This window comes from Vipera ursinii (genome assembly GCF_947247035.1).
Source record: "Vipera ursinii genome assembly, chromosome: 12".
NCBI lineage: Eukaryota > Metazoa > Chordata > Lepidosauria > Squamata > Viperidae > Vipera > Vipera ursinii.
In genome coordinates this window covers 1,696,850-1,724,784 of record NC_139525.1, presented here as the reverse complement: position 1 = coordinate 1,724,784, position 27,935 = coordinate 1,696,850, and the positions used below count along the sequence as shown (strand labels likewise).

Genomic DNA, 27,935 nt, shown 5'->3' with positions numbered 1-27,935 from the left:
ATTTTCCCTTGGTCCCTGTTCCTCCCGGCTGAGACAGAGCTAACGTTGTAAACCAACCACGTTGTTTATTCCATCTTCCTCCTGCGTGTGTCTCCTACAGGCTTCCCGAACACCAGCAGAAAGTGGGAGGTTGTTTCCTGAGCCTGGTGCCCCAGTTTGCGTCCCTGTACCTCACTTATTGCACTAACCACCCATCTGCAGTCAACGTCTTGACCCAACATAGGTAAAACTAAGGATGCACCAAGCCCTTCCCAGTGGGTTGGTCTGCTTCTCCGTCCTCATGGGTGCTTCTCTGTCTTCCAGCGATGAACTGGAGAAGTTCATGGAGAGCCAAGGGATGGCCTGCTCCGGGATACTGACCTTGACCACGAGCCTGAGCAAACCGTTCACACGGCTGGACAAATACATTGCCCTTCTGCAGGAACTTGAGAGGCACATGGAGGTAAGCTTTTATGGAAGACTAGTCATCCCTTTGGGTTGGCTCCGCCATTATTCAATGACCGATTCTTCTTCTTAGGTCTGTTTTTGGCTTTTCCCCATGGTTCTCTATGGTCATCAAGGGTCTTCCTGGGTCTGCATCCTAGTAGGTGAGCTCCTGGAAGGAGCCTCTTTCTCTAGACCACTCTTGGACCCCTTGCAAGCTGATGGTTTGCCCAACCTTGCGGTGGCCCAAAAGGAGCAAGAAGCAAGCTACAAGGGTGGAGCTAATCCAGACCTTTCCACCCCTGAAAGAAAGAGCAAAATGTCTTTCCTTCAGTTCTGCTATCCAAACAAGCAGGTGAACCATCCTTGACCACAACAGGCACAGTTCCAGGAGAGCATCTTGCTCCGCATCTGAAAGAAGTTCTTTCCTTCTCATCATTTCCTAAAACTGATGACCCAGTTTGTATCTCTGTACATCATTTATTGCACTAAGACCCTTCTAACCATCGTTCCCTCTGGTTCTAGTATTTTGGGGAGGGGATAACAGCTTCTCTTTGTCTAATTTATCCACTTTTCCCCCTAGGAGGCACACCCTGATCATGAAGACATTTTGAAAGCCATAGCGTCCTTCAAGTCTCTTGTGGTAGGTCTCCGAGCAGCAGTTAAATAGCCCTCAAGGGGGCGCTGTTGTCCCAAGCAAGGCTTCAAATGTGATTTTTTAATATATATATTTTATTCCCTCTGTTGTTGTTCTTATAAGACAGAAGGTACAATAATCAGCTTTTTTTCCTCCTCAGAAAAGGAGCAACGTTTTTGGGTGGGAGAGGAAGAACTGAGGCCAAGAAGGAGGGAAGAAAAAATATTTGTTTCAAGTTTCAAGTTTCAAGTTTTATTTAATTTGTATACCGCCCTTCTCCTTGGTAGGGACTCAGGGCGGTTCACAGGGCATATATAAAAAAGACAATACAAAAATTAAAAAAGATTAAACCCATGCCCAGTTAAAAACAGTAATACAAATCTAAAATGACAAATTAAAACCCATAATCCCCCGTCAGGCCAGACCAGCCATTTCAAATAGGTGGGTCTTCAGGCCACGACGGAAAGTTCGGAGGTCTGATGCCGTCCGGAGCTCCACCGGCAGTTGGTTCCATAATGCCGGAGCGCCCACAGAGAAGGCCCTCCCCCTGGGGGCCACCAGTCGGCATTCCTTGACTGGCGGCACCCTGAGGAGGCCCTCTCTGTGGGAACGCACAGGGCGGAGGGGAGTTGATGCCGGCAGCAGGTGGTCCCTGAGGTATCCCGGACCCATGCCATGTAAGGACTTGTTAAAGCAGGATAAACAAAATAATAATTGAAATGGAAGCATTGGGGAAGCCACCGCTCGTTATCTGATGCTTTCCCTGATAATCAGAACTCATGAAAATTATAGCATAGATTTGAAATAAGATTCGAATACGTATGTAGCTAGTCCTTGACTGCAATTGGAACCAGAATCTCCATGGCTAAGCAAGGCAGCTGTTAAGGGAATCAGGTCCAATTTAACGACCTTTGGCCACCATTGTTAAGCAGATCACAGGGTTATTCAACGAATCCAGCTTCTTCCATTGACTCTGCTTGTTGGAAGCTGGCTGGGAAAGTTGCGAATGGCAGGTATTCAACCTCTGGATACTAACTGTCACAAATACCGGTAGTTGCCAAGCGTCCAAATTTTGATCATGTGACCATGGGGATCCTGTGATGGTCATACGTGCAAGGACCGGTTGTAAGACATGTATACATATTTGTGCATGTATTCATAGTCTTGTACACTGTGACACAGCAGCCCTTTCCCCAATACACTGGCCTTGGTCTGCATCTCTCCCTTTCTATGATGCGCCTTGTGATCCAAGCTTTCTTGACAGTCCCAGTGCCAAGAGATGAGAAAGAGGAAGCAACTTGAACTACAGATCCTTTCAGAAACCATCCAAGGTTGGGAAGGAGAAGACATCCGATCCATGGGCAGCGTCCTTTATATGTCCCAAGCCATGGTCCAACATGGGGGGAATGAGGTGAGATGGGTGGTGATGGTGGTGAACAGGGCAAACCTTGAGGACCAGGTGCTCTTTTCATTGTAGTCCATTGTCCTCTTCTTGGTTCAACCCACATGAGGCCTACAGAAGCTCTATCTGAAAAGGTTTCCACTCACGGTTATCACACATTGTGATGTAATGAGCATCAAACAATGGGGGGAACTGCAGGGAATTGTGCTTTCCACAATTCTTCATGCATTGTGCTTTTCTTCCTTTATCCCAGGAGAAAGAAGAACGCTATCTCATGCTTTTTCCAAGTGTTCTGCTGATGCTCTCAGCCAGTCCTTGCATGAGTGGATTCATATACAAGGTGAGTGGGGTGCATGTATAATCGCAAGGATTAAGTGGGGTTTTTTTTCAAAATAAAGCCCCCTGCTGTCCCCCCCCAAAATAAGAGATGTTTCTATCCCAATCATGAAAATATCCCATCTGAAATTTCTAGTTTTTTAATTTCTGGGTATGGTGCAGGTTTAAGCTAAAAATCACAATACTTTTTTTTTTAATTGGCCGAGCAGTCTGTCATTTTCACATTGCAAGAATAGTGCTCAAGATTTTTCAGAATAATATTCATCTCATATTTTTTTCTCCTTCTGGGGGAGCAGGGGAGACTCCCCTTAATAGGAATGATGGTGACCAAATTAGAAGATCTGGAAGGAAGTGATCACGTTTTTGAAATCTCAGGTCGGTGTTCTTTCAGCAACTTAGATTAACTTTATCAGTTAATCCCATGTTGGGTACAAGCCAGTACTTATCAAATTTAAGATTGGAAACTGATGAGTGCCCAAGAGAATCTATTCATAATCAATCATGTTATTTATACTTAATAAATGTGATTAGTCCCCTATAAAAGTTTCATTAGGCCATCTTTAGAATGCTGAGATTGACTGATTTTTTAATGAAGGAATTGATGAAGGACAAAAAGGCTAAAGCTGTGCCAGGCCCGTCAGCCATGTTTTTCAACCTTAGCAACTCTAATGTGTCTGGACTCCAATTCCCAGAATTCCACAGACAGCCATGCTGGCAGGGGAATTCTGGGAGTTGAAGCCCACACGTCTTTGAGTTGCCAAGATTGAGAAACCCTGATTTATAGAGTCACAGCTGATGAGGATTGGTTCTGATCAGAGTCTCTTCTAGTCCAGAGTTCTTCCTTTCCAAGAGGCAACTGGATACCTTGGAGAAGTTCACAAACAGGGTGTGAAGATAACATTAGTCCACCTTTGTAGCTTCAGAGAAGCCGAGACTCAGCAGTGAACTACTTCCATACTTGGAGGTGGCATCTAACCACCTTGAGACCCTTCTAGCTTTATCCTCCCGGATTTATCTAATAACGTCTCCCTAACCTGGTCCCTGTTCAATGACCCACAGCTATAATTTTGAGAATTTCTATGGGCCCCGAGGGCTGGCAATTCGGGGAAATGAAATCTAAACCATCTGGAACATTCGAAGATTGGTGAAGGGCAGGCTGATTCCAGGAAGCCACCTATCTCTGCACTAATTTCATTTTTCATTCATTCTTTCTGTCACACGCTCTGAACCGTTCTTCAGTCGAGTAACCTGGTTTGTCTTCCATCTCACAGGAAGCATGGGAGACCGGCTCACGGTACACTGCAGTAGCAGCCACGATTTCCACGAATGGCTTGACCACCTGCAGAGGTTGACCAGAGGAACCACTTTCAGTGGTACCCTCTCGAAAACCCAGTCTTGGGGTTCCCATTCTGTAAGTGACTCCCCAACTAACTCAAGCCGAGATACCAAGCAAATATGGAAACCTCTTTCTTGCAGGCCATGCCCAAGGACCCCCAATGCACCTTGACCCTGATCTTGGGGGACAATACGAGAGAGAAAAAATGTCCTGCTTCCTTCCTTTCCTTTCTTCCCAGGAGGCCCCACCATCTCCCTAGTGTTTAGGGCCACACAATTCACTTTTTTCCAGCTGGAACACTCCAGGTCCTCCTGCTTCCATTTCAAACCATCTTTTTTTTGGGTGGGTTGGGGAATAGAATGCATTGCATTGCCCCAAAATGGTCATTTTGCAGTGGTTTGATCCAAAGTTGCTGGGAAGCCACCAACGGGGTTCCACATGGCTGCTTGAAAAATCCGTGGGCCAAATGTTCTTCACCTGTTATAAGGGCTGATTTATTTGTCACTTAGAGGAGCTTTGAGGTGATCAGGCAGGTTGAAAGCAAGGGATTCAGTGAACTGCTGCTGCTGTTGTTGTTGTTTTCAATCAGACTTTTAGCTCGTCTGGACAATTCCGTGGCCCACTGGAACCACCCCAGATCCTCAAACCCTGGACCTTGAGTTGCCTCCGCCCAGCACCTCCTCTCAGGCCATCAGTGGCCCTCAGCTATAAAGAGGTAATGGCCTGTGGCCTTTGCTCGTGGCAATTTGAAGTCATGGTCCTCAACTCTGTGACAACACATTCCAGGTTGAGCAGCAGGATGACACACAGGTAGAAACGTAGCTATGGAGAGCCACAAGTTCCCACAGGGTTGGGTGGGATTTAGGAAGTTGGGCTTAGCTTGCAAGCTTTGGCGCTCCCTGCCAGAAGGAAACCTCGTTCGCCCCATCGTTGTGGTCCTTCTCTCAACTGCCGTACTCATTCCCATTTAGAAATAAATTTTGCAGATTGGTTGGCCGATTAATTGTCGATCTTCTTCTGTTTAATCGATAGACGTAAAGAATTAATTCTCAGCTTGCTTGCTCAGTGAATTTGGAAATTTTATTTCCTCCTGCTTTATTTTCTGGAGAGAAAGAGGTTAGAAGTTAAATAGATTCATTTCCATTCCAGAGTCATATTTTTAGGGGAGGAAGATTTTCAGACACACTGCTAATTCCCCATCCCATCCCAGCTTCCTATTCAGTCCCTCAAGAGCCGCAGTTTTGCTCATTTGAACCTCCAGTTTCAAATCCTTCATCCCACAGAAACTGGGATCCCTATCAGCAAAACCGCTTTTAAAATTTGTGCTTTGGATTCGTTACGGAGCCAGCACATTCTTCTCTTCCATTCAATTGTCATAAATCCATGCATTGTCAAAACACAACACTATGCAAATTTGGGCCCACAGGAAACGGGGGTGAGAAGTTATTTGCATCAGTGAGGAAACTTGTATCACACACCCAGAACTCCGTAATTTTAGACAAAATCACCTCCCCTCACCCATTTTTTTGGTTTTGTGACTCATTTTCTGCACAAATCAAACCTAGATGAGATTTACTTCTCTTGTATCACAGGTTTGGCATCTTCCTTCACCTACCGCTTATCACGGGAGGGGGAAATACCTTTATTCCACCACCCCACTGACAACTCTCACACTCCACTCCACTATTTTAGTTCTGGTACTCCATGGATTTCTGGAGATGATCTTCTCAAGATCTGATCTGAAGGAAGTCAGTATGAAGACTTGGAACTCACAGAGATCAGCCTCCGAAAGCCACTTAAGTGTTAGGTTAGGCAGGGTGGTTGTAAGAGATGAGAACTTCCCAGAAGGATCCTGAAAGTGCAGTTACAAATCTGATTTTGAGGGGTCCCGGCCCACTGCTCCCCACAAAAATCCATGTGGGTAAGGCAGATTCTGATCATTAACGTGACAAAACTTGGATTAGTTACCTAACCTTTCGAGAAAAGGTACGGCCTCTTCTCCTGTTATGTTGAGGAAGCTGGAAGGATGGGGTCTTTGAATCGGAGACCCCCAACCCACTGCCTCACACAGAACAATACAGGTAGTTCTCAACTTAAAAAAAGTTCAGTTAGTGACCGTTCAAAGCTAGCCTAACTTGCAACGCCACTGGAAAAAGTGACATGGCCATTTCAGCCTCTCCATGGGTCACATGGTCAAAATTCAGACACTTAGCCACTGACTCATAATTATGACGGTCACAGTGTCCCGGGGTCATGTGATCCCTTTTGGCGACAGTCTGACAAGCAAAGCCAAGGGGGAAGCCAGATTCACTTAACAACCATGTTACTAATTTAACAGCTGCAGCGATTCACTTAACAGCTGCAGCAAGAAAGGTCATAAAAACGGGGCAAAATTCACTTAACAACCGTCTCGCTTAACAACATATGTTTTGGGCTCAGTTGTGGTTATCAGCGGGAGGCTACCTGTAAAAACAAAAGGAGGAGGAAGCCTAAACACCCTGTGGTTTACTTTATCAGGAATGTCATAGTTTGAAAATGCACCTTGGATGGCCCTGTTCATCTCTTTACTCTCCTGCCGTCGGGTGGGAGATACAGGAGTAGAGCCAGCCGTACCAACAGGCTGAAAAACAGCTTTTATCCGTGGGCTGTTAGGCTTTTGAATGGGACGTAATCTCTGTGAACTGATGCAGAATTGACTTGGGAGGCCGGTGTGTGGTGTAGTGGGTTCACATGGTGTGGTGGGATGGAGGGTCTGTTGTCACTGTGTGTTGGGGGGAGGGAGCACAGGGGGAGGCTCAGCTAATCTCAATGTACACATGTTGTACTTTGACAATAAAGGTTTATTTATGTATTTATTTGTTTGTTTTTATGCTCACCTTTTCGTTCTTTCTTTCACGTCCTTCCCAGCGGATGTCCTACATCTTAAAGGTAAGGCCAGCGACCTCTCTGCATCGTGTTCCCTTGCAAGACATCGATGTGTTTTAATGAACAAGCAGGGTTTTCCCCCAGCGACAAGATTCTGCCCTTGGTTTGAAGTCATATTTTCCCAAAACTCATCTCAGTGCTGCTTGTTTGCACAATCTGGCTGGATGAACGTTTTTACTCAGTTGTGCAACAGAGAAATGCTTTAGCAGTCTCTGACTCAGGGTTTATTATCTGGGCAACCAATTGCACGGCACCACTCCTGAAACCATCCACCGTGGCATGGGTGGCATTCTGTAAAGGAATTTAGAGGGGACTTGGAGAAGGTGGGAGTGAGCTATCAGAGGGGCAGAATTTGGCACAAGGAGAGACTTGTACAAGAGATGTTGAAGTTCAGAAGTGGAAGGAAGTTTGAGAAAAGAACTCAAAATAAGCCCCCTTGATTTTATATTATTTTTATACCCTAAGGTGGAGCTTTGAAGATTGCTGAAATGCCACCTTACTGTAATAAAGAGTGTTCCTAGAATTCCTACAGGGTCTCTTTCTTGACCTGATCTTTTCAGTCTGTCCCAATTTCTCTCTGTCCTGTTTTATACTACACAACATCAAGGCAGGATTACTTTGAGTTTCTTTCTCACATGCCTTTCTATCTCAGGGTTGCATACAGCAAGCTCTCATCTAAATCCCTCCTCAATGGCTGGCTGATAAGTTCAGCTCTAAATCCTTTCACAAATGTTTACTTGCTAGACCTTCCATGCTAGAGTTCAAGGCACACCATTTACCTGAAAAAGATGCAGCGTCCCTCTTGTTGGCAGCTGGGCCGATGGCTCAGAAGAAGGATGTTGAGAGTTGTGGGCTAACGCAATTCATGGCTACCAGATCGGCCCAATTTGCCTTGTGTCATGTGCCCAAACATGTCACCTATCAGTACAATTGCTCAGCCTTTGGATACTTACTCTGCAAACTCAACAAATATTTGAGTTCAGTTCTTGGTTAATCAACTGAAGCTTAGACGTATCCTGAGTGGAGATTCCTTCATAATCCTAATCGATGGTTCTGTCTCTACAGGATGCCAGCAAGAGTCCAAAGACGATGAAAAAGTTCCTGCCCAAAAGGAAAACAGAGAGAAAGCCATCGGACGAGGAGTTTGTCATTAGAAAAAGTAGGTTGGCTTTGTGGTTCCTTTCTGTAATTGATTTTCTTAATGAGGCTGTAAGGTAGAACACACTGATGTTTATCCATGACATCCGTGGTTAAAAACGACCGTCTCCTTCTATAGTATTTTATGAAGTTGTGCGTCTCTGCTAAAGGAGGAGAAACAAGCTTGTCTCCCAGGAAAAGAATCCCTGAGGAGTTTAATTTAATTACAAAACCAGGAGAATTAATATTTCCAGTCTATCTTCTATTAGTCCAGCCCCAGCTCAAGTACTGGATCCAGTTTAAGGTTATACCAATTGCAATGGGGGAGGTCCATACAAGGGCAAGGAGAAAGACCAGCAGGTGCTCTACAAGCAGATGTTGAGGGACCTTGTTAGCTGAAGAGAAGTTGACTTCAGGGAGATACAACAGCCCCTTCAAGGGTCCTGCGGCCAAGACACAGAAGTTACAAGTGCAAATCTGAGTCTTGCATCCAAACTATTTAAGCAACCAGACAGCAGGACCAAGAGAACCCAAAGAGGTTATGGATTCTCTTCCACGGGATTCATTCAGTCAGCAGCTGGACCACCATCTGTGAAGGATACTTTTGTTCAGGATCCTGCATCAAGCAGGAATGCTGTTGATGGCCTTTAATGACTCTAACAAAAGTCATCAGAAGGACACACAAAGGATAGCCTTAAAACGATAAGGAAATAAAGAAAGCCAGGAGTGAAAATGTGACTTTGTGACTCATCAGTTTACTATCTTAGAAGCTATTGTGGACCTTCATCAAAGGTCTTGCCTACACTCTTGCAAAAGGAATGTGAAGGAGACCCCAGATCTATTCTGGGGAAAGGACAGAGGACACTAGATAACAATGAGACCCAGTGAAGATTATCAATAGACAATGACCACTCCCTAGTCAATAATTAATTAGTGGCCGATTGCCTGACACATAAATCTGTTCAGCTTGAAGGACTCAAGGCTCAAATACAGGCTAATAAGGGTGCCTCACTGGACACAAGACAAAGGAGGTAGTTCTTCTTCTAGCAAAATTGAGGATGTAGAGCAGGGATCTTCAATTCTGGGCAACTTCAAGACTTGTGTAGTTCAACTCCATGCTGGCTGAGGGATTCTGGGAGTTGAAGTCCACAAATCTTACAGTTGCCCAGTTTGGAGACCCCTGCTCTGGAGTAAATCCAGAGTCTGTCCTTACATTCATGTGCTTTTCAGGCACAGCAGCCTTAGAGGAGGATGCTCAGATCCTGAAGGTGATTGAGGCGTATTGTGCAGGGGCCAGTTTGCAGCAGAACATCACTTCAGGTCAGTGGATTGAAGCCAAACCAGGTTGCTCACATGCTCACAGGGGTTCGAGATACGGCTGATGCCTGAGGCCAGGTCAAGCATAGCACCCCTCCCTGGTGTCTGAAATCAGAGGAAGCTGTGATTTCTTTCACCACTTTTTTAGAGCTGTGCTGGCTGGGGAATTCTGGGAATTGAAGTCCACCCATCTTAAAGTTGCTAAGGTGGAGAAACACGGATTGAGACTCTTCCAACCTTTCTCTCGGGCCAAGAGAGGCAGAAGCAGAAAAACTCATTTCACCTCTGTTCATTCTCTCTCACCAATAAAGGAAGATATTTGTAACTCGGGGTTGAAATGAGGGGTCCTTGGTACTCTCTGAACTTGTCTTCTTGCAGATGTTTCATCAATTACCCCTCATTCTATTGGACATTTAGCAATAGAAACAGCACTTAGACTTATATACTGCTTCACAATGCTCTAAGTGGTTTATAGAGTCAGCCTCTTGCCCCCAACAATCTGGGTCCTCATTTTACCGACCTCGCAAGGATGGAAGGCTGGGTCAGCCTTGAGCTGGTCAGGATCAAACTCCTGGCAGAGTCAGCCTGCAATGCTGCCTTCTCACCACTTGTGGCACCACATTTCTCCTCGCTGTGTCTTTGGTCAAATGTTAATTATTTTTTCCCGACCAAAATTAATATCCCAGGAAAAGAAAGGCCTTTTTCCTAGGTTGAATGTAAAGCCACCTTCCATATGATCATCAGGTAGTCCTCAACTTACAACGGTTCGCTTAGCAACCGTTTTAACGGTCACTGTAAAAAGTGACTTAGGACCGTTTTTCACCCTTGCGACTGTTTCAGCATCTCCACGGTCATGTGATCAAAATCCAGACGCTTGGCAACTGACTCACATTTATGACCGTTGCAGCGTCCCAGGGGGGTGGTGTCACAGGATCCCCTTTTGCGACCTTCTGACAACCAAACTCAAGGGGGAAGCCAGATTCTCTTAACGACCGTGTCACTAATAACCGCAGTGGTTCACTTAGTGAATGTGGCGAGAAAATTCGTCACCTGGGGCAAAACTCCTTTAACCAAGGCCTCACTTAGCAACATAAATCTCGGGCCCGATTGCGGTCGTAAGTCGAGGACTGCCTCTGTGGCGGCAACTTGCTTTCTCCTCTCGAAAAGGAACAGAACAATCCGTCTGGCGCGGATGAGTCAATCCCCCCCCCCCGGCCTTTGAAGTAAAGCTGACTTTTGAAACAGAGATGAAGGGAAAGGAAGTCAAGATCAAATTGCAAGGCGACGCTTTTGACCCCGGTTCCTTCTGCCCTCCCAACCCACTGAGATGCTAATCTCCCAAGACACCCGTCACTCGGGGTGCTTTTATCGTTCGATCTGCTGCGCACCTCAGAAAAAAAAACCCAGCTGCCTGGCGCTTTTTCATTTCATTTTAATTTTTTTTCGCTTCTTCCGAAGCCACGAGTGGAAACACAACTCCCTTATCAGCAGGACTGGGGTGGCAGCGATAAATCAGTGCTTCGGGGGGGGGGCAGGAGGTGGCAGGGGGGGCTGCTGTTTGTTTTAAGCTCTCCTGCGTTGACTCGGGCTTAGCTCAGCCTGGGGGCGTTGCAGGTTATCTGTGAAATTTTATTCTATTATTATTATGCTTATTTATATCTCTCCCCGTTAATATTTTTACAATAACTCAAGGCGGGGGAACATATCCCACAAACGTTCTTCCTCCTATTTACTCCATAACAACAACCTTCTGAGGTGGGTTGGGCTGAGGGGGAGAGACTAGGCCAAAGTCACCCAGCTGACTTTCATGGCTAAGGCGGGACTAGAACTCACCGTCTCCTGGGGATTGGCCCAAAGTCACTCAACAGTCTTTTGTGCCAAAGGTGGGACTAGAACTCCCAAAGTCATCCGGCTGGCTTTCATGCTAAGGCAGGATTGGAACTCATCTCTCCCGGTGATTGGCCCTCTATGATGCCAAAGGTGGAACTACAATTCCCAAAGTCACCCAACTGGCTTTTGTGGCTAAGGCAGGAAGAGAACTCACCGTCTCCTGGTGATTGGCCCCAAATCACCCAGCCATCTTTTCTGCCTAAGGCAGGACTAGAACTCTCCGTCTCCTGGTGATTGGCCCACCCAGCCAGCTTTCATGCCTAAGGTGAGACTAGAACTCACCGTCTCCCAATCTCTGTCCTGTGCCTTCACCACTAGCCCAAGCTGGCATCAGCCTCCCGGGGGCAAAATTGCCTCCCAGATTGAGCTGGACCGACGTCTCGGTTCTCGGTTCACCAAAAGAAGCCGCCGTTCCCTGAATTGTCCACTCTCATCCTCAGGGTCCCGCAAAGATTCGGTCCCCCAGGTTCTACTTCCAGAAGAGGAGAAACTAATCACTGAGGAAGTGCGGAGCAACGGGCAGAGCGTGGCAGAGGAGAAGTGAGTGCCGGCAGGGGCCGGTGGGTGTCCAAACCTACTTTGAAAAAGCCGCAGCCAAACCTCGTGGGGGAAGTTCTCCTCCCGTCTCCGTGCGGCCTCGCGATCCCATGGAGGGCTCCCCTTCCTCCTGTTGGGTCTTCTGCTGGGGACCAAACCGTTGGACGGCAACGTTGTGATTCTTAGGGAGTCTTCTAGGGCAGAGGTGACCCATCTCAACATCTGTCGTGAAGGGGGGGCAGAGACACAATGGGGTCCCATGTAGGCAAGATGGCGTCACCTTTGTAGGGTTGTCCTCCACCCTTCACCTCCAGTTTTGCTCTCTTTCTTGGGGGAAGGGTGCATGTTGACCTGGCCCTGTGGGTAGAAAATTGTGCACCCCAGTTTTGCCAATGGTGCTCCCCAAATCAGAAGCCAGATCAGCAGAGGTGAGGTTTAGAGCCCTTCTTTGAGAGGCAGGGGGTGTCCTTCGTGGCCACCGCCTCTCAAAGGAAGGGAGTTTGTGACCATCAACATGTTGTAGGTCAGGAAAATGGGACTCACCTCCATCAACTTTTTATTCATTGGCCGTTCAAACCATTTGTTTTTCTTTTTTTCTTTTGCATTTATTGCAGCATTTCTCTTTTGCCCCAAAGCCAGTGTCCTTAAGTGCTTAAGTAGTTAGTCCCTGACTTACGACAGCTCATTTAGTGACCGTTCAAAGTTGCGACTCCACTGAAAAAAGGGACTTAGGACCGTTTTTCACACTTAAAGACCATTGTAGCCTCCCCATGGTCACAGGATTCAGAGGCTGGGCAACTGACTCACTTTACGACGGTCGCAGTGTGTCCCGGGGGTCACGTGATCCCCTTTTGCGGCCTTCTGACAAGCAAAGTCAAGGGGGGATGCCGGGTTCACTTAACTGGAGAACTGCAGTGGTTCACTTAACAACAGTAACAAGAAAGGTCGTAAAATGGGGCAAAGCTCATTTAACAAATGTCTCAGTTAGTGACGGAAACTTTGGGCTCAGCTGTGCTCATGAGTTGAGGACTCCCTGTGGTTTAACAGGAAAGCTGAGAACCGTGAAGCACAAACCTAAAATGAAAATCCTTTTCAAACATCAAAAGACTCGATGGCCGCAGGGCGAAGTGCTCATCGTGAAAAAGGGGAAGGGAAATCTTTCATGCTGATGGATTTTATTTTATTACTTTATTTTATTTTATTTTAATTTTATTTTCTTTATTTTATTTTGTTTTATTTTATTATTATTTGCCTTTTCCTGCTGTTTCCTAGGAGCCTTGTGGATACCGTCTATGCGCTGAAAGACGAAGTCAAAGAACTGAAGCAGGTCATCCAAAATAACTGCACCAGGCTGAGCAGCCTTTCTAAACGGTTGGAGTTGGGGAAGGGGGGGGCTCCATAATCAAGTCTACTGACTTCCTAGTGGGTTGGGTTTGTTTTTTAAAAAAATTGATTAGGTTTCTAGTCCTCATGGCAGCAGTGACCGGGTGGAAACTGTGCCGTCAGGTATGGTTGTTCAGTGGAAACAGCCCTGTGACTGGCTTGGATTGGGCTGAATTTGGCCACTTCTTGGCTTGGTCTCCCCTTGTGGAGGTGTTGAGAAGTTTAAAATGTGAGGAAGTGCAGCTATCCGGAGGGTCCTGGGGACTGATTTCTGGGGACTTTTCCTGTTCCAGGAAGTGTATGTCTATGTGTGTGGTGTGTGTGTGTGTGTGTCTTGTCTAAGTCCAGCAGCTGGAAAGCTGGTTCCCATAACTTTCCACCATCAGATGGCCTCTATTCCTACTAAATATAGCTAGTCCTCGCCTTACAACAGTTCATTTAGTAAACATACAACCGTTTTTTCACACTTACGACCATTGGCAGCATCCCCAGGGTCATGTGATCCAATTTGGGGTGCTTGGCAACTGGCACGTATTCCTTGCAATTGCACCGTCCCAGGGCCCTGCGATCACCATAGTTACCCTATGGTAAGATGGGTGGCCAAAACCTTTTTACTCATAAATAAAATAAATAAAGGCGTAACGTGTTCCCAGCTGGCTTCGGACGAGCAAAGTCAATGGGGGGGGAGCCAGGTTCACTTAACGGCCGCATGATTTCCTTAACGGCCGCAGTGCTTTGCTTAACTGTAGCGAAAAGATCGTAACCTAACCACTTTCCTCGCTTAGCAATGGAAATGTGGGGGGCGGAGGGGGGGACTTCAATTGCAGTCCTAAGTGGAGGACTCCCTTCGCCACCAATACAATTTATGGAAGGAAAATCGGAGAGCGTTTTAATAACCCGTGAAGACGGCTCCACTTTTTCTCTCCCCTGCTACAGGAGAATAAACGAATGAAGCAATGTCTGGAAGAAGAACTGAAATCCAGGAAAGATTTAGAAAAATTGGTCCGGAGGTTATTGAAACAAACCGACGAAAGTGTCCGGGAAGAAACGGGCCGCCGTTCCTCAATGCTGGCCTGATCCCTCAGCCCCACTCGGGAAAGTTTGCGGCCGCGTCTCTCTTGCTCCCTCGCTCTTCCGATGGGGATCAGGCGTGTTTCGCTTCTTCCCTTCGCTTCTTGTTGCAGAAAAGAAAAAAGAAGAAAAAAAGCCACAGCTCCAGCTGTTTTTTCCCTGGTCCAAAAAGGCCATTTTGCATGCTGTTCATTGGCCGGTGAAGATTTGCTCCAAAACGGTTGTCCCAAAAGTCACAAAAACTTGTCCAGGACTTCTGAGATTGCACTCTGTCTCGTCCTAAAGAATACGCTCCTGGCGAGGGATGGGTCACCACTCAGAGTGAAGGTTGCTGAGTGCGAGACGTTTAGAGGAAATGCAGGAGGAAAAAAAAACAAGACGCCTGTGGCTCCTTCCGTTCTCTTTTTGCTTTTAAAGCCTGTTTCTTAATTTATTGAGTGGGAGGGGAAAGCAAACTTGGTTTCTTGAATGGCAACCAAAGGATGATTTGCACTTCTTTTTTTCAGGAAATCAGGAAAGCGAGAGCGAGAATTGCCGCCCTCTCCTTGAGAATTCCCTGTGTGTGGCCTTTCCGTAGAGGATATTATGCAAAGGATCTCAGATTGGAGGGATTTGAGTCCTCTGGAGTCACAACTTTTGGCTCCTTGCAAAGTAGCTTGGATCCCTCAACGCTCTCTTCAAACAAAGAGACAGCAGCCATGTACGGTCGCCTCTTCCCCTTGGGAGAGGGTCTCCTATTTGAACAGGAGGTTGGACTAGATGACCCCCAAGGTCCCTTCAGGCTCTGGCATTCTGTGATTCTGTAAGGGTCTCCTGCTTGAGCAGGGGTTTGGACTAGATCACCCACCAAGGTCCCTTCCGGCGCTGTTATTCTGGTTTTATGTTTAGCCAAGGTAGCCTGATTATAGGGCATCCTCGACTTACAACAGTTCAGTTAGTGACCGCTCAAAGTTAGAGAGAAAGTGACCTACGACCATTTTTCACACTTATGACTATTGCTGTACCTCCAGGGTCACGTGGTCAAAATTCAAACGCTTGGCAGCTGACTCACATTTACGACGGTCGCAGCGTCCTGAAGCTCACGCGATCCCTTTTGCGACCTTCCGACAAACAAAGTCAATGGATCAGCCAGATTCACTTAACAACCACGTCACTAACTTAACAACGGCAGCGGTTCACTTACCAACTGGGGCAAAATTCACTTAACAAATGTCTCGCTTAACAACAGAAGTTTGAGGCTGATGGTCGTAAGTTGAGGACTATCTGTACTGGAAAAAACAAAAGACTGTAGTAGCTAGCCCTGCTAGCTTTGCCGCTAAAATGAAGCGCCCTGGACGAATGCGAAAGGCAGGATCCCTTTCAGGCCTTGCCCCTCTTGTAGGCCTTTTTTTTTAAAAAAAAGATAGGTTTTCCAGTTCAATTGTCATCTTATAAAGGAACTTCTTGAAAGGGTTCAAACCATCCAGACCAGGGATGTCCAACCTTGGTAACTTGTAAGATCTGTGGAACCTCAACTCCCAACTGTGCTGAATGGGGCATTCTGGGAGTTGAAGTCCACAGGTCTTAAAGTTGCCGAAGTTGGACACCCAGACACACACACACCCGTTTTCTACACCATTTGTAAGAGCGATGGGGTTGAAGGCCATCTTGATGGCGTGGCAAACATTAGCCACACAGCACTGAGCATTGCCAGCTTCCGAGAACATAGCTGGAGGCCCCTCTCCCCAAAACCTCCTAAATTCAGTGGTGGGGAGGAAGAACATCTGTTTGAACTGAACGCTGAGAAGGTTGTCTGGGGCCTCCTGCAGGATCCTTGGTGTCTTCACTTATTTCTGTGCTTCCTTACTATTACCAGCCGGGTGCTTCCAAAAACCTAGATCCATATGTGTCCTAAGCAATTCCGAAACTGTGACTGGAGCATGTCAGGAGGTGGGTTGAAAGAAATATCCACAAATCCACCTCTCTTCAACTTTGAGGTGGTCCCCAGGAAAGAGCAGCTCCAAAATGGTCAGGAGGAAGAAAGTTTCGCTGATCTGTTCTTGGCAGTCAAGGAAACCATCAGATCTCTGGGTACAACATAGGAGACATCCCTAAGATGGATCTTTCCCAGCAGGGGAAAAAAAATCTTGATTTCCCCAGAACTGCTGATTTTTTTTTTCAGAAAACGATAACAACCTTTGGACTTCCTTAGAGAGCATAAATTCCATCTCTGCTTGGTCATGTTTCCTCCAGCCAAGGAGATTACTGTGTCCAGGCCTCCAAAATTTAGGAAATGCTGGCCTATTCTCTGAATTCAACCTTTGTTTTCACTATATGCACCAGGTGTTAACATGTTTTGTGTGTGTTGTTGTTCTAAGGAAAATTAAGGCTGCAAGTTTTTCAGAGAAGTCCACTGAGATATCTTTTCAGTAAAAATGTATAGGATTGTGCTGTTAAGAATATACAACTGTACTAAAGGAATAGAAGCCATTTGAACCTGATTGGATAATATACATATATATATATATATATAAATACATATATATTTACAGTTCTATGTAAATAGGTTTCTGTTAAGATTTTATCTTATTTGTTCCCTTCTTTGCTTTCCAGTTTCTCTCTTGTTACGTTTTTATTTCCGGCCACAACAACTGATGCAATCAAACCCCCTTTTTCTAAAATATTTTTATTTTGAGCAATTTTTAAATTTTGGCTTCCAAGGAAATAAAAGAGGATTTTTAAAAGAAAAGAGGCTGTGCCTTTACAAGTGTACGTGTGATCTTTCACGATAGCAAGCCCATCAGGTTATTTTTCCTCTGAGGCTTGATTATAGTTTTGGTTAAAAATGAAAGGAGATCATTGTAAAAGGCTCCGCTTAAAAAAAAACCACTAGAAGTTTAAACAGATAATATCAGCAAAAGAAAATGTTTTATTTCAACCAACTTGGCAGGCTGTTTAAGAACAGGATAAGATGGAATTGTGTTGTCTTTTCATTGTGCACATGGTTCATTTCCATCACCTCTGCTAGACCACCTTATTTATAATTAATTATAGCTGGTTGCCTAAACCATAGTGGCTTGCTTAACAGGTAAGGCTAAGGAGCAATCATCTTTGATCCTACACAACATCACTTTGAGATGTAAAAGTTCCATTTGGGAACCCTCTGACCTAAGATTTCATCATCCCATGGCTATTTCAGCAAGAACTTCACCTTAGGGAACCTAGGTTTTTTTTCCCCTTTGAGTCCAACATATGAAGAATAGTTGTAGGAACTGAGTATGTGAAGTTTAATGAAGAGAAGGACAAGGGGGGACATGATAGCAGTGTTCCAGTATCTCAGGGGCTGCCACAAAGAAGAGGGAGTCAAGCTATTCTCCAAAGCGCCTAAAGGCAGGACAAGAAGCAACGGATGGAAACTAACCAAGGAGAGAAGCAACCTAGATTTTTCCTGAAAGTGAGGACAATTGTTCAGTGGAATGACTTGCCTCCAGAAGTTGTGGGGGCTCCATTATTGGAATTTTTTAAGAAGAGACAGGACAGCCATTTGTCTGGAATGTATAGGGTCTCTTACCTGAGCAAGGGGTTGGATTAGAAGACCTCCAAGGCCCCTTCCAGCTCTGTTATTATGTTAGCCTTTTGTAAAATATTATATAACAATGAGAAGATTTATATGTTCTGCAAAGCTGGCCAGGTTGACTAAAATGTTTGCAGTTGGAATCTCAGCACACCTGAAAAACATCAAATTGGGGAACATTGGCTGACCCCCAGGAGCAAGCAGTTCTTCCTAAGGGTCTTTCGTAGTCCTCTTTTGAGGTAACTGTGACCTGGTGTGGGACTGCAGGATGAAGCAGATGCTTCTCCATTGAGATAACAGTCCTTCAGTGAGTTCTACTAGCAAAGCATGCTTGGGATTGAGATTCACACAGCTTTCTCCATCAGCAAAAGTCCTGAAAATCACACAAGATCCAGTCTTAAAACTGGCGGCACGCTCAGCCTTCCAAGATGGAACCACTGCTCTCCTCTCATCTAAGGGCTGCCTATATTTGATAACCTTCAGATTGGAATAATTCTCCTTAATAAATTAAATAAAATACATCTATAAAAGAAATAGAACCAAAGAGTTCATAAATACGGTTGGAGGGCAGGAGAAGTGATTTTGGGCCACAGAACGAAGGGCCTTTTCTAGGAGAGCTGAATAAGGCCAAAGTTGGTGTTCCCGTGGGCATAATCTACTCGGGAGATGTCCGTTACGTTCACAAAGACTGTGTGGCCTGACTGGAGCTCCACGGCCCGGCCCACGTGGATGGACTGCAAGCCACACATGTCCACTGAGCTGCTGTAAGTTCCCACACCCTTCAGGAGCAGTTGGTCTGCCTCCAATGGCAGGGTGAGATAGACAAAGACATTGAACGGGGCACGCAGATCTGGCTTACTGCAAAAGGTGACTTGGGCGTAAATGTAATACCGCCCTTCTTTGCTAATTGTGATTTTTCCATCCCAGTTGGAAAATGCCTCATCCTTTGGGGCATAGATCGTACTCTTCCAGTGCAGAACTGTACGGAAAAAGAGGATAGATGTCATTTACTCCACGTCAGCTCAATAAGGTAGACCAGATTAAGAAACCCAGGCCCTAGAAGTCAGGACTACTTTTATTGGGTAAGCTACAGCTATATGCTGGCTTGGGAATTCTGGGAGTTGAAGTCCACACAACGTCAAGTTGTCAAGTTTGAAAAGCTCTTCAGCTACAGTAATAGGATTTTGCCAGTGTGAATGTGCTTTCTCCTGCTTTCATTTGTGAACTAGGGAGAGTATTGTCTGAGCTGTCTTCCCAAGTTACTTTCTCGGCCTGGGCTCAATCCCCTCTTATCTGCCTCTTCCCTTGATAACAACTCTTCCTCCAATTCCAAACTCCCAGGAAAAAAAAGCCAGTTCTCACCTTTGCTCTTGGTGCTCACACCTGCCAAGTGAATGCTTGCACCTCGCTTTGGGTTACCTGCAATAAAAAAAAGCAGTATTGAAAGCTTCTGCCTTTTGATTTGTTAGCCAGAGATGATATTATCTGACTTTTAATTCACAGTTTGTGAAAAAGCTTCTCCCTTTTAATAAAATTTGTGAGCCGGAAAAGGTGCTACCCGTCTCTTAATTTTCAATTTATTGACTAGAACAGGTTCCTTGCTCCGTTGACTCTTCATTGACTGTAGGATGGTCTGAAAAGGGAAAAGGCTCTAGAAACACCAAAAACAGGGCTGAAAAATTAAGAAATATGGCACAGCACTGTCAAACTGAACTAATTTCCCAGTGTGGATTGTGCAACTAGGGCAGGGGTAGGCAACCTCGGCTCTTTTATGACTCATGGACTTCAACTCCCAGAATTCCTGAGTCAGCTATGCTGACTCAGGAATTCTGGGAATTGAAGTCCATGAGTCATAAAAGAGCCAAGGTTGCCTACCCCTCAACTAGGGAGTTGCCAGCATTTCCATAAATTTTCTCCATTGTTCTAGGACCAAGATGCCGCCAATAATGTAGTAGTATTCATAACCAATTTTTGGCTGCTACCATTATTTTTTTATTGCCTATTTTTTTTAAAAAAAAATCTTTTTGGCATTGTGCCAAAATGTGCAATGTGCCTGGAATTGCCTGTGTATGTGAGAGGGGGAGAGAGAGAAAGAGAAAGGAGAATAAGAGAGAAAGAAATACTTTTTCAAAGTTGCAGAAACTTACTTGTTTGCATAGCTGGCCCAATTTGCTCTGGAACCTACAGAAGAGAAAGAAATAGTTTTATTTAAATGATTTATAGAACTGCCCATCTCAAAGAAGCTACTCTGGCCGAGAGGCAAGCGTTAAAAACTCATGCGCTAAAAAAAAAATCCCACAACATTTAACTATTGAGAAGTTTCTCCAGATCATCCAATCTACCCTAAACCTCAACTGAATTTGGCTTCACCATCAGAAGATCAAAAGGAAAGGGAAGGAACACGGCACAAGATTTTAAGAAGCTCAGACAACGGACTGGACTGTTTCAGATCATCTACTGTGCCGTGTTGAATGCAATTATTTAATACATTTATATGCTCCTTCGGTGAAGCTGTGTTTAGGAATCACAAGCAGGGGTCAAGTAGTCCTGGTTGAAATGGTGAAAGTCCCTTTTTTTCTTTTTTTCTGTTTTTGCATTTTGGAGGCATCTCCTCCAATACCAGAGAGGGGGGTGGGGAAACAATGCTCTTAGTTCCATAGGAAACAAAATTATAGCTTAATCTGAAATTTAAAAATAAAAACATTTCTTGACCTACAGCAGAGGAGGTGAGTTAATCCATCCTCTGCCTGCCTGGGGCCACGACTTTTTCATGTTTTCTCTGCCACAGCTACTGTTGCTTAATCAATTATTCTTAAATGACGGCCACTTTGGGTTTCGCATGATGAAACTGCTGGCACAGGAAAACCTGTATTTCTCACTGCAGTATCAGAATGAATCCTCAAGTGTGAGTAAAATTAGGGCATGAAAATGCAAATGCTACTTCCACGAAGACAGCACAGCCTCTTTGTCACTTTCTTTGCCTCCGAAAGTGGTGGTTTGTTGTTTGTTTGTCCACTCACCTCTTTCAGCATAAGCATTACCTTTCCCCCCCTCCCCACTTCCTCCCCAGATCAGACCTACACGACCAGCTTTTCCCTAAACAGCACATTTCCAGATGGACTGAACACCAAGTCCCACCTTTCCAATGGTGGAAATAATAATAATAATAGAATAACAGAGTTGGAAGGGACCTTGGAGGTCTTCTAGTCCAACCTCCTGCTCAAGCAGGAGACCCTAGACTAGGGGTCGGCAACCTCGGCTCTTTTATGACTCGTGGACTTCAACTCCCAGAATTCCTGAGCCAGGCATGCTGAGGGGAAAGGGAGAGGTTTCCAAGCTGAGCCATGCTGGCTCAGGAATTCTGGGAGTTGAAGTCCACGAGTCATAAAAGAGCTGAGGTTGCCGACCCCTGCCCTAGACCATTTCAGACAAATTGGTTGTCCAATCTCTTTGCCTTTAAAACTTGGGAAGGACGAAAAGGACAGAGCAATATGGATGTTCTTCCATATAACTATAGTCTTACGATTTATAGAGCTGGCCATCTCGCTTTGGCTGGGATGCAAGGATTAAAAACTCATGTGCCGAATTAAAAAAAAAATCCCACAACATTTAACTATTGAGAAATTTCTCCAGGTCATCTAATCTACCCTAGGCTTCACTTTAAATTGGTTTTACCCTCAGAAGGTAAAAAAAAAAAGGAAGGAAGACGGCTTCCTAGGAAACATCCAAGAATGCTCTTAGGTCAGACTCAGGCACAGGCAAAATTCTATCACCTTTTGGGGAAATTCCATCAGTTCTCGGAAGGTTTCTGAAATCTTCGTGCAATCTAGAAAGGAGACATCATCCCCCTGGGGTTTCCGACAATTCTGCATTCGTTTCAGGAACAAGTAATCTTCATGTAACATCAGCTCGTTGCCCATCTATCAGGAGAAACCGTCACATATTAGAATCGCGGCGGCAATGTTTTAATTGGCTCAAGAAGTCAAGTCAGGAACTCCTGGTTTTCACGTTAAAACACCAGGGACAAACTTGTAGACAGAGTAACTACTTTCCTTTTTGCTCGTGGAGAATGTAACTGTGGTGCGCTTTCTAACATTTCTGCTAAATAAGTAAATAACGCTGCTAGTGAGAAGTAGCTTACAAGAGGCACCGATGTAGAAGTCATTTGTGGGGAGGGGGGTGTTAGGGTACATGCTACAGCTGGCTAGTGGATTAAGAACACCCCATCCCTCGAAATTTAAGAACAACAAAAGAGACAAAGCATGGAAGACTTTAAAAAGGTGCATTAAAAAAAAGAAAGAACCCAACACACGCATGCCACATTATCCCTCCCACCCCCTGGTTGAATAGAGATTAATACATTGCTATAATATTAGCCCCCAATTTTTTAAAAAAACTGTAAATCCAGTGGCAAAGCGTTGACCTATAATCTCTATGCGAGTAGTCCTCCACTTACAACCGTTTCTTTAATGACCGTTCAAAGTTACAGTGGCACTGATTCAATTTTATTGTTACAGCCAAAGGTACTGCAAAAAGGCAACTAATGACCGTTTTTCAGAGTTATGGCCTTTGCATCCGCCCGGGGTCCTGTGATCAAAATTCAGATGTTTGGCAACTGATTCACACTTACTACCGTTGCAGCGTCCTAGGGATCACGTGATCCCCCTTTGCAACCTTCTGACGAGCAGAGTCGATGGGGGAAGCCGGATTCAGTTAACAACCGGTTCACTAATTTATCACACAGTGATTCACTTAACAACTGTAGCAAGAAAAGTTGTAAAGTGGGGCAAAACTCACTTAACGAATGTTTCATGCAGAAATTTGGGGCTCAGTTCTGACCGTAAGTCGAGGATTAAAGGGCAGGACTAAAGTTTCAAAACCTTCTGTTAACAAAATGTTATTGTAAGCAACTCGTAGAAAATTCACCACGGCATCTTATCTATCCCAAATCTTCCCAAAAGTTAAGAGCGTTTGTATGTTCACTTTTCTTTGAATAAAATAAAAATTGTTGAAAAAACAAAGGACATCCCATCCCTGCCCACTTTGTCCTCAGGTTCCCAGTTTATCCAATTTCCCAATGTCTCGTTCATGTTTTTAATGTTTGTTTTAATGTTTGTTTATCCTTGTTTTTATGCTGTTGTAAGCTGCCCCGAGACACTTGATTGTGAGATGGGAGGTGTATATATTTAATACATAAATAAATGGTCCTATCTTTCACTTCTTTACTCTTATGCATTTTTTTTTTGCTATAAAGCCTATGCGCCATCTGAAGTTGGGGCAAGGATGGGGTTTTTTTCTCCCCATTTCAGTTATATTTATTTGCTTGTTTGTTAAATTATCTATCTATCTTGCTGTGGGGCTACTGTGGGGCGGCTTACAACAATAGAAAGGAAGAAATGAAAAGAGTGTAAACAGAACAGAATATATCATGATGGCCCCACACAAAGATATGCAAATTGAATTGATGGATTAATCTGCCTGCTACATTTTTTTAAGGGAGGCGAGCTGTTAATGTGAGTAGCTCATCCCCATGGACCACCACTCCCATCCTTTATTTTTTTAAATGTAAAGGAAGTTCATAAAGAGATGTTAAATCACAAGCTGGGAAATATCTTGATACTTACTCATCCCCTGGACAAATTCTTAACAAGATTTATTTTTTTTGCCTGTTTTAATCTGCAAGGTTTCTGTAAATGTCTTGGGGCTGGATATCACGCACAGATATATCATAGTAGAGCATGATGAAATCATATTATATTAGATTCCCACACGATGTCAAAACTAAGGCTGAATTGCAGATTTAGATTTTTGTCTTAGCTTAACGTGCTGGTCAAAATCAGGAAGATGACACAGAAACAGCAAGCTTCTGGTGAACAAGCAACAATCACAATCAAATTGTCCTCTCCTGGTTCTCTTAGCTGAACATCAGGGTTGAATCCAGATTTGCTCATGATCAATGCAAGGCGTGGCCCACTCAGCCTCAGCCATTTCAATCCTTCTCTAGTCTAAATAAGGTTCAAACTGGATCCAGACCAACAGGATGACGCCAACTCAATTCTGAGTAGACAATTAACAGCTATGGAGGAAATAGTTGCTTGGTGTTGAAATAGGGCCAATTCTCAGAAACAAGGGGGGGGGAATTACTGAAGTCAAGAGACACTCATCCTACCCCAGTTCCACCCCCCAAACAATTAGGACAGCATAAGAGCCCAACCCCCTTGATCAAGGTTTGTTAAGTAGGTTGGCCGGAAGGACTGTGACTCAACCCAGTAGTGAATCCTTTGCATTGATGTTGCCCTGAACAGTTGCAGCCAGGATGACTGACACCAACTCTGAATCTTGATTGTTTTTCCTTGTTCCCACCCAATTTGTCATCCAATCATCTTTACCCCTTATATATTTAGCTCTTTGTTTGATTTTCTTGTTTTTAATGTTTTAAACAATTAGCAAGTTGCTCAGGGTCTCTGGGAGATATATAAATTTAATTATTGGTCTCAGAGTCAGACAGATATTTAGATTGGATCTGGTATTTTTGTCCACCTATCAAGTCCTTCCCAAGAACCTGGGATAAGCATGTGTTGCTTGATGGTGTTCAAGGTCTTGTTGCAGGATGCCAGCTGTTACAAATCAAGTTGCCTTTTGCAATTGACTAATGGGAATTTTGTCAATGCCAGGTGAAGCTGTCTTTTGCAGTTGTTGGTTTTGTTGATGCCAATGGTGTTCAAGTGGGCTCATTATTTTCCAGTATTTTTTTAATTAAGGATTAAACATAAAACAAATACAAAAAAGTTACTATTATGACAGTGCTTTGGAAAAACTGCTATCTGCCACTAGTTCTGGATTTCGTTCTGTCTTGGACCCAGAACATAGCAAAAGATGTAAATATTAATAAATTGGGAATTGTAAACACTGTGCAAACAAATTCAACATTTAAGGCAACCCTTCCTAAGCAAAGGTCCTCCAGATAGGTAAGTTGGTTAGTTGGCTGTCTGGCTGTCTGGCTGATTGATTGATTGATTGATTGATTGATTGATTGATTGATTGATTGATTGCCGTAGAAGAGTTACAACTTCGGAAACCTTTCAGAATGCCACCATAAAAACCAAAAGAACAGAAGATAACTTCAAAAGAGAAACATCAACACACAGTGAAAAGACCAAAACATCTCACAAAAGATCTAGCACCCACTCTAAGCCTGGGGATAGAGATGTGGGATTTCAGTTCCCATTATTCCCAGCCAACCAGGCCAAAACGTTGGCCGAAGACCATGTTCAAATCAGTTTCTTTTTTCCGAACAGCTACAGTTGGGGCCAGATGGAGCCCTCAACCAGCTTTGCAGAATGCCATGCTTAAAATGTGAAGTGTGCAGAGGACTGGCCTTGCTGACCTCCTAGGTGCCTTCCAATGTGAGGATTCCATGAAACGTGGCCTAATGTGCACCACACAAAATGCAGAGATTGAAAGAAAGCCATCTCTTGGGGAAAAGCAGCAAAGGGTGGTCTGGATTTAGTTAGCAAATCAAAAACTGCTAAGTGGCTAAACCTCCCTTTGTTATCACTTATGTTGGAAAAATGATATCGATGCAATTGTTCATCCATTGTTTTTGTTTGTTTATTTAAGTTGCATTGCACTGGATGAACTTGGGAAAACAAAACCCGAATTTGCTTTGTTCGGGAAGAAAGAAAGACTTTCTTTCTTTAGGTCTATTGAGTTAATTCAGCCTAACCTTAGTTGCGTGTCCCGTATCATAACACAACTAAGGAAGAATCAAGGACTCGTCATGGCGGAGTTAAACGGAGACCTGCAAGTTAGCATCACTTTCCTCTTTCTCTCGTATGCAAAACTCTTCCCAATGTGGTAACTACATTTTGTATTGCTGCAATGGTGGAGGCTGGTTTGAATATCTCATAGATGGTCTTTTTAGGAAAAAGCAACTTGACGGTTTCTTGAGGACAAAAAAGACATTTCTGCTCTGAATGCCATTATTTGCTTTCTTTAGCTATGTATTTATATAGCCCATGAATAGTTTGATGGAAATAAAAAGGAGTGTTGCCCCAATGGGAGAGGAGCACATTGCACATGTTGGAACACCAACACCCAGTATCCTTTCCAGAAGGTTCCTGTAGGCAGGGAAGGATGGATGTTGGAGTAACAATAGGCTGTCTTTATGATCAATTAAGTTCATCAGCCTAAAACTCTCTCAATGTCCAACTTGCCCCAAATTGCGTGGTTTTATTTTGCTGCTCAATTCTCAGGGTCTTTTTAAAATGTCTTTGAAAGACATTCTGGAGTTATCTTGGCTGTCCAAGGTAGCAGAGGATGTGGCTATGTTCTTATCACCTATGTTTTCATAACTTTTCAATTTCTCTGCCCTCCCTCTGGAAAGGAAGAAGGAAAGAAAGAAAGAAAGAAAGAAAGAAAGAAAGAAAGAAAGAAAGAAAGAAAGAAAGAAAGAAAGAAAGAAAGAAAGAAAGAAAGAATCTCCCAAACCGTTGGAGGCAGAAGCCAAGGAGCTGCAGATGGGGTGAAGCTATTTCCAGCTCCATCTCTTTCCATCTTTGTGAAGCCTCCCTGGCTGGCCATCATTTCTTGAATGAAGGAGGTCTCTGGAAGGAACAAACTCCCAAGATCTTCTCTGAGGAATGAATGAATGGGTGGGAAGCCAGAGAGGCTGGAGATGGATGGAGAAAGGATGAGTCCACCCAGGTACACTTTCCTTGTAGTTAAGAACCTCACAGCACAATCAGGAGAACTCCTCTCAAATGTTCTCCTTTGAAACTACTTTGAAAGCACTTTCTCTTCCTTCCATTCAATGGAATGAGAATAATCAAGAGGGACCAATCCATCCATCCGTGTGTTAGATTTATACCTATCTTTCCTCCAGGAAACAAAACAACATTCACGGGACACTTTCTTCTAGCGTGTTCCCACAACTCTCAAGAGATTGAGGTGGAACCAGGAAGAGTATGACTGGTCTAAAATCATTAAACATCCTTCCATTGCTAGATGTGGGGTTATTTGGTTCCCACCAATCAACACGCTAACCACCACATCAGCAAGCAGAAATAAACATTGATGCCACATGAATTCAACCTGTGGTCCACTGTAGTTGCCTTCCCACCCATGAAAATCCATCCTTGACATCTTCTCTACACACAAACCGGGCTTACCTTGTCTAACTTGATGTGAAGGTGCAAAATATAGAGGACAGTCCCCACAAGTTGGGCAATAACGAAGACACAGATCACACTCAGGAAGGTCTTCATGGTGACCCTTGACACTTGTTCAGCCGGTGGCAAATTTGATGGAGAATAGGGCTCCCTCGGTTCCTCCATGTGCAGTATCTATACCTTCCAAAGTTCTAGTGCAACTACCATGAAATTTGGGTCTTGCTCTGCACAGCGCGTGCCAGCCCACAACTTCCTGAGGAACAAACTGCATCTTCCACTCTGTGTGGAGCATTTGTGTGTGTGTGCTAACCTTCCTCTTCCATAACAACAATGAACCAAAATCATCATTTGAACCCCATTTCCAACGGCTCTGTCCAAAAAACACTCCTGGGGTCCCTTGCCCTGAATTCTTTCCTCTGCTCTAACTCTTTTTCAGGGCGTCCTCTTTCCTTCTCCTCCTCTTTCCTCCTTCAAAGGGAGGAAGAACAAATCACAGCACAAGGATCTCTTTGGATATCATTTCTCTGAACAGAGGACAAGAAGAACATTAAAAAAAAATCTCTGGGTTAAATCCAAAGGTCCATCTTTTTCGGCCTTATTTGGTATCCTCAGCTGCTATGTGCTGACATATTTCATTCAGGAAAACTTATCTAATCTAACATGATTTCTCTGGGAAGTTGGCAGATGATGTTCTTATCTTAATGTTGCTATCCCCCCTTGACTGTAATTCTGAAGAAAGAAACTCCCTTTATTATTCCTGATTAATAGCCATCACCAGGGGTCTAATATTTTTTCGGAAGAGCCTTCCTCAAACTCCT

General features: G+C 44.4%; 2 protein-coding genes across 5 annotated transcripts in view; one reads left to right on the top strand and one right to left on the bottom strand.

The window, feature by feature from the left end:
* ARHGEF6 (Rac/Cdc42 guanine nucleotide exchange factor 6) overlaps positions 1-17,120 on the top strand; it is a gene marked incomplete at its 5' end in the record, with an annotated part of 34,811 nt that extends 17,691 nt beyond the window's left edge. For 2 of the 4 annotated variants that reach the window (XR_014493632.1, XR_014493633.1), the window contains 15 exons: positions 101-223; positions 304-442; positions 1,007-1,066; positions 2,325-2,471; positions 2,716-2,802; positions 3,095-3,173; positions 4,070-4,209; positions 4,724-4,849; positions 7,042-7,062; positions 8,125-8,218; positions 9,427-9,516; positions 11,844-11,943; positions 13,213-13,267; positions 14,260-15,165; positions 15,246-17,120. Coding sequence is in view for 1 of the 4 variants with exons in the window: in XM_083372215.1 (XP_083228341.1) it covers positions 101-223; positions 304-442; positions 1,007-1,066; positions 2,325-2,471; positions 2,716-2,802; positions 3,095-3,173; positions 4,070-4,209; positions 4,724-4,849; positions 7,042-7,062; positions 8,125-8,218; positions 9,427-9,516; positions 11,844-11,943; positions 13,213-13,267; positions 14,260-14,400 (1,402 nt within the window). Of the gene's footprint in view, positions 1-100; positions 224-303; positions 443-1,006; positions 1,067-2,324; positions 2,472-2,715; positions 2,803-3,094; positions 3,174-4,069; positions 4,210-4,723; positions 4,850-7,041; positions 7,063-8,124; positions 8,219-9,426; positions 9,517-11,843; positions 11,944-13,212; positions 13,268-14,259 lie in introns of all 4 variants that reach the window. The other 2 variants (XR_014493634.1, XM_083372215.1) reach the window with 2 other exon arrangements.
* A 162-nt stretch (positions 17,121-17,282) lies between these two features.
* Positions 17,283-27,228, bottom strand: CD40LG (CD40 ligand). Its single transcript, XM_083372216.1, has 5 exons — positions 27,118-27,228; positions 21,721-21,867; positions 20,095-20,128; positions 19,310-19,366; positions 17,283-18,926 (listed from the first exon to the last, which is right to left on the bottom strand). Exons 1-5 carry the CDS (start codon positions 27,211-27,213, stop codon positions 18,556-18,558), a joined length of 705 nt encoding a protein of 234 aa, XP_083228342.1. The 5' UTR covers positions 27,214-27,228; the 3' UTR covers positions 17,283-18,555.
* Between the last annotated feature and the right edge of the window lie 707 nt (positions 27,229-27,935).